General features: G+C 46.7%; 1 protein-coding gene across 17 annotated transcripts in view; it reads right to left on the minus strand.

Moving 5' to 3' along the window:
• Window positions 1-12,850, minus strand: part of LOC108151736 — a 90,887-nt gene that overhangs the window by 16,839 nt on the left and 61,198 nt on the right. For all 17 annotated transcript variants that reach the window (XM_033387768.1, XM_033387767.1, XM_033387770.1 and 14 more), the window contains 3 exons: window positions 8,306-8,420; window positions 6,376-6,527; window positions 2,060-2,250 (listed from right to left, as the gene is read on the minus strand). In XM_033387768.1, the coding sequence (XP_033243659.1) occupies window positions 2,060-2,250; window positions 6,376-6,527; window positions 8,306-8,420 (458 nt within the window). The remainder of the gene's footprint in view (window positions 1-2,059; window positions 2,251-6,375; window positions 6,528-8,305; window positions 8,421-12,850) is intronic.

Here is a 12,850-nt window from a genome sequence, read left to right on the forward strand (position 1 = left end):
AAAGCGAAGCACTAGAAAGAGATGGCGGCACATATAAAGTGTCTATGAATTGTTGGAAATAACTCGGATTACGTCCGGGGCAAATGGCATGCCATTCAACTATTTATGGCCTGATCCTCTATGCAGTTTATCTTCCAGCCGGCAGCCGGGAGCCGGGAGCCGGGAGCCGGCATCCAGCAGCCGTGACAGCGTGCGAAATCCGTTTGTCACGCTGCCATCACTAGGATATTCCAGTAATCTCTCTCTTTCCATCTCTTTCTGTTGTCTCCATCTGTGTCTTTCTCTTTCTTTTGCTTGGGAATTGCAGTTGTCATTGTTTGGCCTCGCATTGTGGAGACATTTCACTTTTATGCAGTTGCACTTTGTGTATTATTACTTCTCTCACTGTCGCTGCCTGCCTGCCCCACTGTGTTGCCTCCTCGCTCTCCCCCTCTCCCTCTCCCTGCCTCTGTGTTGCAGTTGCAGCTTGTTCTTGTCTACTTTTAACTGTTTTATTGTTCTGCATTTTTGCGCTGCGATGCTGATTTGCATAAGCGACGCCGACCCAAAAGCCAACACAGACGACGACGAGGACGACGACGCCGAGGCCCCAAGGGTGGGCGGCCTGGCCTCCAGGTGGAAGCTTATGGACTCAGGTGGTAGGACACCACTGGTGTGGCAGTTGCAGCTGCTGCTGCGGCGGCTCTTGTTGCCGTTGGCCTGGCCCAAAGATGAAAAATTTGAAAATGTCTTGAATTTCAGTCTAGGCCTCTGCCTCTGCCTAGCTGCCTCTCCGCCACTCTTTTCTCTCTCTTTGGTCTTCTCTGTGTGAAATGTCAACTTGAATTAAAAGGATTCCTTACATAACACGCCACCCGCTACCCACTGGCCCCTCCCTCAGTTCCCTCGGTCCCCTCTGTTCCCACCGCGCCCCTCCGCTCCGCTCCTCTCCGCTCCTCTCCGCTCAGTGTGTTTGTGTGTCACAGTGTTCAAGTATCATTAAATGAAGTGGGTTTCTGCCAGTTTCGAGCACACTTGGGGAAAGCATATCCAGAAAACAAAGTGCATTCTGTGGCATCTTTGCTTGTTGTTCTATCTGTCGGCCCTGTCCCTCTAGCACCGTCTAGCGCCGTCTAGCACAGCCCTCACCCGCCCATTTGGCCACAGACATATTCGTTGTGTTGTTCAGTTGTACATATACTATATAGTAGATATCCTTGATATTTTTATGCCAGGCACATTTCTATTTGTGACGTTTATTGTTCTGGCCCAGGACCGAGCCTCTTGACTGCTGCGGCGGGCGGCGCTTGACGGGCTACCGACTCAATAGGCCAAATTTGCCATGACATCTTGAGATGTGTCGAGACGACACACACGCCTTGGCTCCACTCGGTCTTTTCTCTCTGTGGCTCGCCTTGGGGCCAACTCTGGTATCTCAGCTATCTCTGGTATCCCCATTACCATTCCCTTCGCCTGTCGTCCCTCTTCTTTCATTCTTCGAGTACACGAGAGTACATCTCTCTCCCTTTTTGTGCAAATTTCAATTTGTGCACATTTCAATCACAAGTGCTCATTGGGGAGTGGCGGCACACAGCAGGAGGAGGAAGTGGTTGGGTTAAGGCACCAACCGCCAAGCCACCATTCACCACTCACCATTCAGCACCTACCCCTACCCCTTCCCATCTCCATCTCCATTACCCTCCCAATCCCTTTGGTAAGAGCCCCCTACCCCGTTGCCTTCGTCATGTTTGGCGCTCGTTTTAATAGTTTCCGTTTCCGCTTTGCGAGTTCAAAGCAATTTGATTTGCCTTCCAAGTGGCAAGTTCCTGTGGGATGCTGCTACTGCTGCAAGTAAGACTGAGGAGGAGTGGGCGCTACTACTATGAGGGTGGTGGTTGGGTGGGTGGGTGCTAGGGTGGTGCCAAAAGGGGACTCAACTGTGGTGCGGGGCAGGGTTACAAAGAGGGGTGGTGACGGGGAGGGTGGGGTCATGGCATCGAGAGAATTGTGTTTGCGTTTTTCCTTTATCCATATTTTTCTTTTGGGCTCCTTTTGCTTTCCCCCTTTTCCCCCTACTTACTTGCTCCGCGGTCTTCAGCAGATTCTCAATCTCAAAGCTGCTCGTTCGCGACGTGGGCTTGGCCACACCCAGTCCGCCGACGACCACACCGCCACCAGACGCCATTTGGGCGGCCACCATCTGGGGGTCCACGAAGGAGGGCGCCGGCGAGCTCTCCGCCTCCGGCGAGTACAGATCCTTGCCATTGCCATCTGCGAAACAAAAGCCAAAGATAACAAAATGCGGCGATTAAGTATTAAGTATTATTATACTTATCGCTATTATTATTATTCTTGTTATTACTACGAGTACATATTGCTATTACTACTTTTTATCATTTTCATTTTGCTATTATTAGTTTTCCGCAGCCCATAATTAGTTGTGTGTCTCACCCCCCACCCCCCACCCCCCACTGCCACTGCCACTGGTCCTGGCTTTGCTATCGATTGAAATGTACATACAGGGTACATACATATGTATGTATGTACATACACATATACCCAGTAGAGTTTGTACACGAAACAGAGAATTATGTGCTCGGGTCAGCGAGAGCTTTGTATCTCTTCGATCGCGTTTGATGGGACTTTCTTCTGTTCAATGGAAAGCTCTCTCTATAGCCGATTACGTATTGAATGCCAACAGAGCACTGAACTTTAAAATGGAATGCTGGTAGCGCTATCCTCTCGGGCAGTATTCACCCTGGGACTCATTGTACATTGAACCTGCAATACAGAATACTAATAGGTATTCTCTGGGTCGCAATGAAGAACTATGGCATGATTTTTCCTCGATTTCCGTTCGGTTAGTTGTTGCTTGTTAATTTTAAATTCCATGTTTCTGCATTAAAAAGCGCACTAACGAATTTTAATACTGACGAAAATGGCACGCGTCCTGCTTCCGTCTCTACACCCCAGCCCCAGCCCCAGCCCCAGCCCGAGCCCCAGCCCATGCCAATGCCATTCCCTTACCATGGGACCGACCGGCTCAAAGCCAAAAGTAATAACGACAAAAAACAGCCAGAAGCAACAACCACAGCAGAAGCAACAGAAACAACAACAAGCTGTAATGATTATTGCTGCAATGTGTTTGCCACAACGTCCACACTCACACAGAGCAGAGAGCAGAGAGCGGGGGGAATGGGGAACGAGAGACGCTTTTAACCGAAAAAAATTTATGGCCCATACATACTGGTACTCGTACGGGGCCAAATCCCATATATGTATGTACATACGTACTATGTATTCCCCATCTATATATGTACATATAGGGGCTGCGAGTGAGTATATTTGTGTTTGTTCCATGTAGTTGGAAGTAGTTTTTGCCAGCGCCCAGGAAGCATTTAAGACCCATGTCCTTGAACACCCGCCTTGGTGTCTCGTTGTCGTCCTCTTCCTGCTGGAAGAGTGGTGTCTTGTCTTGTCTTTGTCTTCCGTGCATGCAAATTTTCGGTAGCAACAAATTTTATGAACATTTTCCTTACAAATTTGACACCACACCACGCCACACCACACCACACCACGGCACACACCACACACGTGTTTGTGTTCGTGTAGGATACGAGGAGTATTGGAAATTGCCGTCTTATAAATTTCAGTTTGCGGTCTCCTTTTGCCAAATTGCACGTAGTCTTGCTGCTCCGGGTGCTTCGGGTGCTCCTGGTGCTGTGTCCTGTTCTGTTCCCTTTTCTGTTCCTTGAGCTAGAGCTAATAACTTCTAGACGTGCCAGGCTGAATTTGTCGATGGCAAATAACTTTTTCAGTTTTAGTGGCTTTAAATAAAGAACGAGTACGAGTACGAGTAGGAGGACTCGGACTGGGACTGGGACTAAGACAAGGACCGTAGCTTGTTTATGGCAGGAGATACGCTTGAGGAGACCTCAAGTTGGGAAACTATTTTAACCCCTGACCCGTCAAGTGGAGGATACTGCATAAACAACTTGGCAAGAAGTCTCCTCTTGCATAGTTTCTTTCGGGGTTAATGATCCCTTGAACGGCTACCAACTTTTGCGGGATTTTTGATTCTGTTTCGAGGAGCAGTCCTGTGGCTCGTTCAGCGAGAAACTTTCATATTTTTGGTTATTCAATATTATTAATTGCTGCACTGACTTCAGGCTGGAATCAATGGATGTATTTTTGATTGGCAGAGAGAGGCGCGGAATGGTTGAGCGGGGTAGAAGAGGGAGAGCGTTGCCTATGTTGGTAATTCAATAGCATTATTTGATTCAGACAGTAAAATCCCTTTGGGATTCGAACATTTATGTTGAATATTCCTGTTGGTTTTGGTCATTCAATTCCATTGACTGATTTTCACTGAATCAAACGGGACAGAACGGAACGGGACGGGATAGGATGCCTGATCAATATTTACTATCAAAAATATGCTTAAAAATTGAATATTTGGAAATTGGAAAGGCTGCATATAGGCCCAATTATTTACTATTCTTTGTATAGGGTTCAGTTCATAAATTATTTTCATGGTACTAATGTTTCCCCAATGGTAACGAATCGACAATTATTTGGTGGCAAAATTAAAATAGAAAATCGCATTGAATTAAAGAGAGTCCCTATAACACTCCGTATAATTTTGATGGTTTAATAGTCAGGATGGGGCATGATTCTGATTGCACGCGTTGCAGTGGAATCAATCAACAATTTCGGTCGAGAATTTAAGTACTGGAAGTAGAGAAAGGCTCTCTGTAATCAGTTCTACGCCCAGTCCCCTTCTCTCCTACGCCCCCACTCTTTGATTGTTCCTTTTTATGTCCCCTTTAAGCTCTGTTCTCTGTTATTGCTTCTCCTCCTCATCTCATCTCCCGCTTTTCCCATATGTGTGTCAAAAAAAAAAGAAGGAATAAATATTAATACGCACACTCACACACACACACATGTATTCATATACATATATGTATGGAGTCGTTTAATTTCTGCTACAATTTTTGTTTTGTTGCATGATTTTGTTTTATTTTAATTTCTTTTTTTTTTTAGTGTTTCGCTATGTGCCTTTTAATTGTTTGCCGCAACAACAAAAGTTTCATTTTGTGTACAACACACACGCCTGTTCTTCCTGTTGTTGTTGTTGTTGTTGTTGTTGGTTCTCGTACTAGTTCCTGTTGTGGTTGTTGTTGTTGTTGTTGCTGGTCTCGTACTCGTTGTTGTGGTTTTTTTTTTCGCTATTGTTGCTGTTTTTTGTTCGGCATACCCTTTCATTCGAGAACCCACAAAAATGTTATCGTATCTTCACGAATGCAGCATATAAATCGGTACATACGTTACAATCGGCTGCCTATATCCTACGGTTGCTACAGTTCAAAATCTTTAGATCGAGATACAAGTCTTGTAAACTCAGCGAGTCTCTCGTCTCACTCTCGTCGTTCTATCGTTACAAATTGATCAAATATAGTTATTTACATATAGTTGAAATGGCATACCTTCGATCTGCTAGGGTATCAACCACTTCTATTCTATTATTGCTGTTGAATTTTGTTGTAGTTTCGCTACCACTACCACTACCGCTGCTGTTGCCGTTGCGTTTGTTGGTTTTTAATTGTTTTGTGTTCTTAGCCACTTCGGCTTTTTGAGTGCAGTGGCTGTGTATCTGTGTGCGTGTGCGTGTGCTTGTATGTGTGTGTGTGTGTGCGTGTGTGACTGCAGTTTGTAATCCTGTAATTATGTAGTTTTGTTGTTGCGAAACGACATGCCACCCACATCCTACAGCAGCCCCCCCTCCAGCAACCCTTTCACTTTCTCGCCGTCTCTGTCTCTCAGCCGGTTTACTTATTGATGTAATTGTTGTTGGTACTACTATTTCTCTCCCTTATGAGCCCTCTCTTTCACACACTCGCTCCCTCTCGTTCTCTCTTGTGCCAGTTGTATAAAGGCAGCATTAAATGTACAAAAAAAAATATATAAATTACTTTAATGAACTTTACAAATTCGCATGCGCACCCGGAAATGCGCTTTTTCGTTTCCGTTGCACAAACACACACACACACACAAAACCGGAGAATATGTGAAAAATAGAGAGAAAGAAAGAGAGGAGGGGAGGGGAGAGGAGGGGCATGCACCTTACGTCAAGGCTCATGGCACACCGCGACCCCAGACACAGACACGGACACGGACACGGACACGGAACCGTAACCATAGCCGTGATTAGTATGCTTTTGTTGTAGCCAACCAAGCTGATGAATGTTGCGTTGCGGTTCTTATTTTTGCCACGTTTTTCCCCGTTCTTGTTCCCGTTTAAATGTTTTAAAACGACCGAATATCCCCACGCTGGATCCCCTTATACATATAGCAATAATGCTCTCTCTCTCTCTCTCTCGATGTTTGTGTACTTACTCCAACCGGGCGCCGGAACAATCAATCCAGTTATCATCTCCTCGCTCATCACGGGCGGATCTGTCGGCGGCGGTGGACACACCAGCGAATCAATCATATCGTCCGTAACACGCATGATCCCCACTAGATCTGGTGGCTCTGTGCGGGAAGATCTAAAGGAATCGATGCGGAGAAGAAGAACAAGAAGAAACAAAGAATATTAAAGAAGGGACTTTTATTCTGGTATTTGAGTATTTGCATAATTTACGTTTTTTGACCCTCGAAATCAAACAACCGAAACGTATAGAAACACCTGAAGTCGGACTCGTGATTGGGGATTGGAGGATTGGGGATTGGGGATTGGGGATTGGCCGACGACGTGACCTTTTTCTGTGTCAGTGCGCGAAATTAGCAAAAGATGCGGAAAATGCTCGCAACGTGCATAATTTGAATGGAAAATGGTAGAAGAGGGAGGTGGGAGCTGAAGCGGTAGACTGGGAGACTGGGAGTCTGGCAGTCGGAGCCGGGGAACTGGGGGAGCAGCATTTGGTTCGGTTCCACAAACGCTTAGCACAAAAGCTTTCTGTTTTCGTTTTCCATAAAGAGAAGCTAATTAGGCTAGCTATCAAAATGCCGTTCGGCTGGGGCCAAAAGGTAGGTGATGCCTGCCAAGAGAGCTGTATATGGACCATGGACCAGGGACCATGTACCAGGGACCAGGAGCACGAGCACGAGCAGGAATGGTGGAGACGGGGACGGGGACGGGGACGGAGAGACCCGTGCTGGTCAACGAAACGGAACAAAGTGCCCCACGAACCAGAGAGAACGTGGCCTGGCAACGTGTTTGGGTTCGCCTCAACCCCATTTTCCTCGTCGTTTCCACAGTTTTCCAGCTGCGGCTTGAACTTGTTGTTGACTTTGCTGAAAAACTATAAAACCAAAAATGGTTCGAAAATGTACATGGAACATTTTTTGGGTTTAAACATCGTTGCTCCTCCCTTTTTTTCTATTCTTTTGCTCTTCCTCAGCGTTTTTTTTTTTCGTTCCTTTTTTCTCAACTTTGTTTTTTTTATTTTTTTTCCAATTGTTGCGAAACAATTTTTGCTTTTGGTTTAGTTTAAATTTTTTTTGTGTTCTCGGAAGGGAGGGACGGGGATGGGAACTTCTTTGGCTGTAACATCATCAAAAATTGGCAAAGCTTGTCGATTGTTGACATTTTGGGTGGGTTTTCCCCGGGGTGGGGCTTTGCCCCCGCCCGAAAAACTTGATGTGGTCTGTGGCAGAGCGGTTTGAGTGAGTGGTCCTCTGTGAGCAGAGGAAAAGATAGATACAACATAGATAGAAACCAGATTGCATGTAAAGGATGTGTTTTAATTAACATCAGCAGCATCGCTAAATGGGATATTTTTTTTAATTTGGAAATGGCTTTTAATGCAGATAATCCGTATGGCAGGTCGCGCCCCGTCTTTGTGTATAAATATAATTGAAATGAAATCAGCAGAGGCGTCGCCGTTCGCCCAGAGAGCATCCCACTATCCCACTTGATTGGCCATCAAAAAGGCCACAGCAGAGAGCAGACTCGTACAATGGGGAACAATGGCCGGGATATTACATTACCATTACACTCTGTCATGGCCCACGAGCATCATCAGACAGGCCAGCAGCCGCTGTCCCATCAAGCGAAAGGCCGTGGGCTAATTGACAGACAGAGCGGGAGGCAAAAGGACAAGCAACTAAAATAGTTAATTAATCCGTATAACGAAAATTTAAACAATGGAGGCCAGAAGCCAGAAGCCATCCTCCCATAGATAACACCGTACTCCAGGACAATATATTGTGTGTTCATGGACACTCGCTATATACTCGTTGATCCATTCAGGTCGAACGAAAAAGCGAACCGAACCGAACAGATGTTTAACAGACCATAAACAAGGACTCTGTCATAACTTACCGCATCATCATGCTGAGCGATTGTTCCTCCTGCAGGACGCTCTCCAAGTACATCATATCTAGATCGGATACAATTGCCCCATTGATGACCATTATTTCGTCTCCTTTGATAATGCCTGCAATTGGATAGACAGCATTAGTGGATGCTACACAGATACAGCGACAGCTACAGCTACAGCTACAGCTACAGCGACATCTGCAGCTACAGCTACAGCTACAATACGTGTATGAGTAGATGTTGCATGCAACTAGCGATTCTGTTGCAGGTATTGTTAGTTTTTGTCTCCGTTCTGTTCTCTGTTCTGTGTGGTTGAGGATACGCTTAGACAATAGAGAACCTGCGGAGGAGTTGGGGCTAGTCGGGGGCGACAGGTTCTAATGCCTCTGCAATCAAGGTGGGGTTCGGGCGGCAACGGGAATCAATGTCTGACAATTGTGTGGTTGCTGCTGCGGACCACTGACATCTTTTATATAACAAACGATAAGCGGAATGTCTTCAGCTGCTGCTCCTGCTGCTTCTACTTCTTTTTATAAAACAATAACAACAAGAGCATTGTGGTTTTTTGCATTGTTCATACGCCACGTTATCCCAGAGTCATCTCTCTCTCCCTGTCTCTCCCACACACATAGTCCTCTCTCTCTCTCTCTCGCTCTCGCTCTCTGGTGCTTTGCGTTCGTTAGCATTTTCTACTTTGTCTGCAGGACTCGTCTCTCATATGTGTGTGCATGTGTGTGAGTGTTTGTGTGAGTTTTCTACAACATTTATTTTACCCATGGATGTTGGTTATTCTCCGCCAGGCTTCGACCTGTCTCACTTTCCTCCTACGCTCCCCACCTGCCCCACCGGCAGCACCAGCAGCACCAGAGAGCCATCTTCTTCCTGTTGACGACATGCATTCAAGTTGCAGTTGCAACATTACTTGTGTCGCTTATCATTGTTGGTGCAGCACCCAGCACCCAGCACCCAGAACCCAGAACCCAGCACCAGCGACAACATTTTCTTAAGGCAAAGTTCGATAGACAGATATGTACATATATTGCATGTGTGGTGGTGCGGTGTGGAGTGGTGTGGGGTGGCATGCCCCGTGGCAGTATTTTATGCGTTACCTCTGGCTGGCTGGCTCACCTACGACGTCTACCATCTATATCTTCTCCCTTGAGACATCTCCTTCTGCATTTGTTACAATTTAAACGGATTTTTACATCTTAATGCTGCCATCGCATGACACATGCGATTTACCATATAGAATGCATACCATATATATATTTTATATATCTCTCTTGTACTTTTACTTGTATCTGAGGAATGGGGATTGGGGGGATTGGTAAATGGGGAACGGGGAACGGGGATTGTGGATTGTGGATGGGGATTATTTCTGGCTCTGGCAATAGACAAATTTTATTTATATTGCGGTGTTGCCTTATCCTTTGCGTTGCGCTCTGTTCCGTTCCGTTCCGTTCCGTTCCCTTGTGGCATGGCATATGCACGGGTTGTCAACACGTTCGGTCCCTTTTTGCGGTTCGCTGGCTCCAAGACTCCAGAGAAGCTTGAGAAAATTGTTATTCCGTGTTTGCCAAATGCTTTGCCACGCTTGTTTCAACGCCAAAGTTGCGCCACTCGAACGGCTCAACTTTTGTGCACATACTGGCCCCAGGAACGAGACCCAGGACCGAGGACCCAGGACCCAGGACCCAGGACCCAAGACCCAAGACCAGATGCATTTGGAAGCCAAGTCTTAAGACTTTAAGACTGCTGCTGCTGTTTGGAGTCCACACCACATTTTCATCAAAGCCATCGCCTCTCTCTTCCTCCCTCTCTGTCTCTGTCTCCCTCTCCCTCTCTTTCTCTATCTTCAGTTCGTTACCATTCCACAATTAGCTGGGCAAAAGTGGCCAGAATTTTCCGCTTCTGTGCCACATTTGCATTTGAATACTGCGGTCAGGATTTGTTTTTGTTTTGCTCCAGCGTGGGGGCCAGGCCCCAACTTTTGTGCAATTTACTCCTCGTAAATGTTGTCTGGGTCCAAGCTTCGGGGCTTTGTTCTGCGGTTGCTGCTTAAGAGCTGCGTCTTTCGACATGCTAATAGCCATTAAATTCAATTGTACTCAGCCACCGCTCTCCGCTCCTCTCCACCCCACCCCACTCCACTCCACTCCACTCCACTCACCCTTTCTCAACTCTGTCCCTTCTCCTCAATCATCTCTATCTCCGGAGTGGAGAAGAGGGGCAGAGAAAGTTTCGTATTGCGTTCTGCGTTTTGCAAATGTAAATGCGAGTCCTGAGTCCTTAATTTATGCATACACACGCCACTACAATGAGTGCGGGGATATCCTCCCAGTGCGAGGGGAACACACAGAGGGGGAGAGGGATAGGGACAAAGCCGGAGATGGCTTAAAGCTTCACTTAAAGCTTGTTCAACACGTCGTACACGTAATGTTGCCCAAATATGCTTTTTATGCAAAAACAAATTTCAGAAAGATCTGTATTTGATGCATGGGAAATCAGAGCTGAGACCTTCTGAAGGAAAGTTCCCAGGGAAAGCCGTCACCTATTAAGTTCCTAATCTTGCACAACCGTCGAACCGTCGTAATCCCAATGGGGAACCATTACGTTGGAACCATCTTAAACAAAGACCTCCCTCCGTGAACTTCTAGGAGTTCATTTTGGGGGAATCCCCCCACATTTAATTATGCAATTGTTTCAGGAAACGCCCCGTACCTGCCTCCCACGCCCCCCACACAGCTAATGCAACATTTGCTCAATCGGAAAACTCATTAGCACAAGTCTGCACCGACTGACGGCATTTCCCTTTCATTTTTTTTTGCCTCTCCCGCGGTTGTTTTTTCCTGTTCCTTCCAGCGAATTTCGTGTGCATTGTTTCATGGATTTTTGATTCGTTGTCGCCTTCAGACCCAACCAAATGAGCGCCACTCTCGCACTTGCACTCGACGTGCTTAATGAGTTTTCTGCTGCTGCTGCCACTGCCACTGCCACTGCCACTGCCACTGCTGATGCTGCTGCTGCTGCCACTGCTGCCACAGCCACTGCCACTGCTGGTGCTGCTGCAGCAGCAGGAGGAGCGAGAAATGTTCTTTCGGTTCATCACTTTGCCAAGTGCAGCATTGCAGTTTTCGTACCTGCCCCACAGCGAGTGGCGCGAGGGGGCAGGAAGGATGTCAGTTCCATAATTTAAGGCGCTGTTCTAGTGGCATTTCGACTACATCCACTTGACTCCATGTCCTCGGCGTCCTTCTCCTCGTGACGGCGAATGCAAATGCCAACTTAAGTTGATTTTAAGTGATAGAAAAACAACAGCAGGAGAAGGAACCTGGAGCTGAAGCTGCAGCAGGAACAGGAGCCAGCTAAGATGTCGCTCGCTGCTCGCTGCGTTCTCCCTGTGCAAAACCCTTTAAGGACCCGCCGCCGCCACCGCCACCGCCGTTACCGCCGCCGCAATGGCTTTCGGCTTCGGTGCTGGCTGCAGCCAAAGTACTAGTATCCCTGCCCACACCTGGCAAACATTTCGAGTGCGCTGCTCATCACCATCATCGTCATCGTGTCCTTTCTTTTCGCCGCCTTCTCCGCTTTCTCCCAGGCAAACAAGCGCTGACAGTTGACTTTTCGCATTGCACGCCCCGAAGAGCTGCCAGACAGGCTCTATACAATCCCGTCCCCTCCTCCTGCGCCTCCAGGTATCCAGGTATCCTCCTCCAGCCCGACTCAAACTCCACTTGACTCGACTCGACTCGACTCGGGCTCTGTTGTAGACCAAAGTGAGTTTGCTCAAGTTTCGCCTCCTCCTGCTGCTACTGCTCCTCCTCTTTTCTTCTCCACTCTTCTCTGGCGTTCTTTCTTTCGTTCTTTCTTTGCTATTTTTTTTTTCTTCTTTTTTTTTTTTTACATAAAAGTGAAAAGCATTTAAATATAAAAGAAGCATACAACTACAGAAAAGAGCAGGCAGGCGAACAGCAGCAGCAGCGGCAGGCAGACAGCAGTGGGAGTAGCAGGGCACTTTATAATTTTCTTGGCAACATTGGGCCACATTGTTTCGCTTTGGGCGACCAGGTGAGTGGAGTCTCCAGAGAGAAAAAGAGAAAGAGGGCGGGGGCGGGGGAGAGGGGAGTTGTCATAGAGCAAGACAAAGAATGAATTTCATTTCCTTCGCCCGTTGCGTCACCTCAATGGCATAAATTAAATGCACGATTTCATCAACTGAATGCGGATCGCATCCTCAAACTAAATTCCCATCTTGTTTCGTCTCGTTATGTCTTTAATACGTCTCGTTTCTTCTTTTTTCTTCTCGTTTTTTAGCGTCTCGTGCGATATTCATCTCTTTTCGTACAAATTTGTTTAAATGAAATGCACTTTTTCATCAAATGAGGGGATTCTTCATGCTTAAACTTAATTCCCATCCTGTTCCGTCCCGTTTTTTCTTTACTTCGTCTCGTTTCTATTTGTATTCATCTCGTTAATTATGGTCTCGTACGGTTTTCATCTCGTTTCGTCCAATATTTGTCTCGTTTTGTGGAATATTTTTGAAAATAA

This window comes from Drosophila miranda, chromosome XR (genome assembly GCF_003369915.1).
Source record: "Drosophila miranda strain MSH22 chromosome XR, D.miranda_PacBio2.1, whole genome shotgun sequence".
Classification (NCBI taxonomy): Eukaryota; Metazoa; Arthropoda; class Insecta; order Diptera; family Drosophilidae; genus Drosophila; species Drosophila miranda.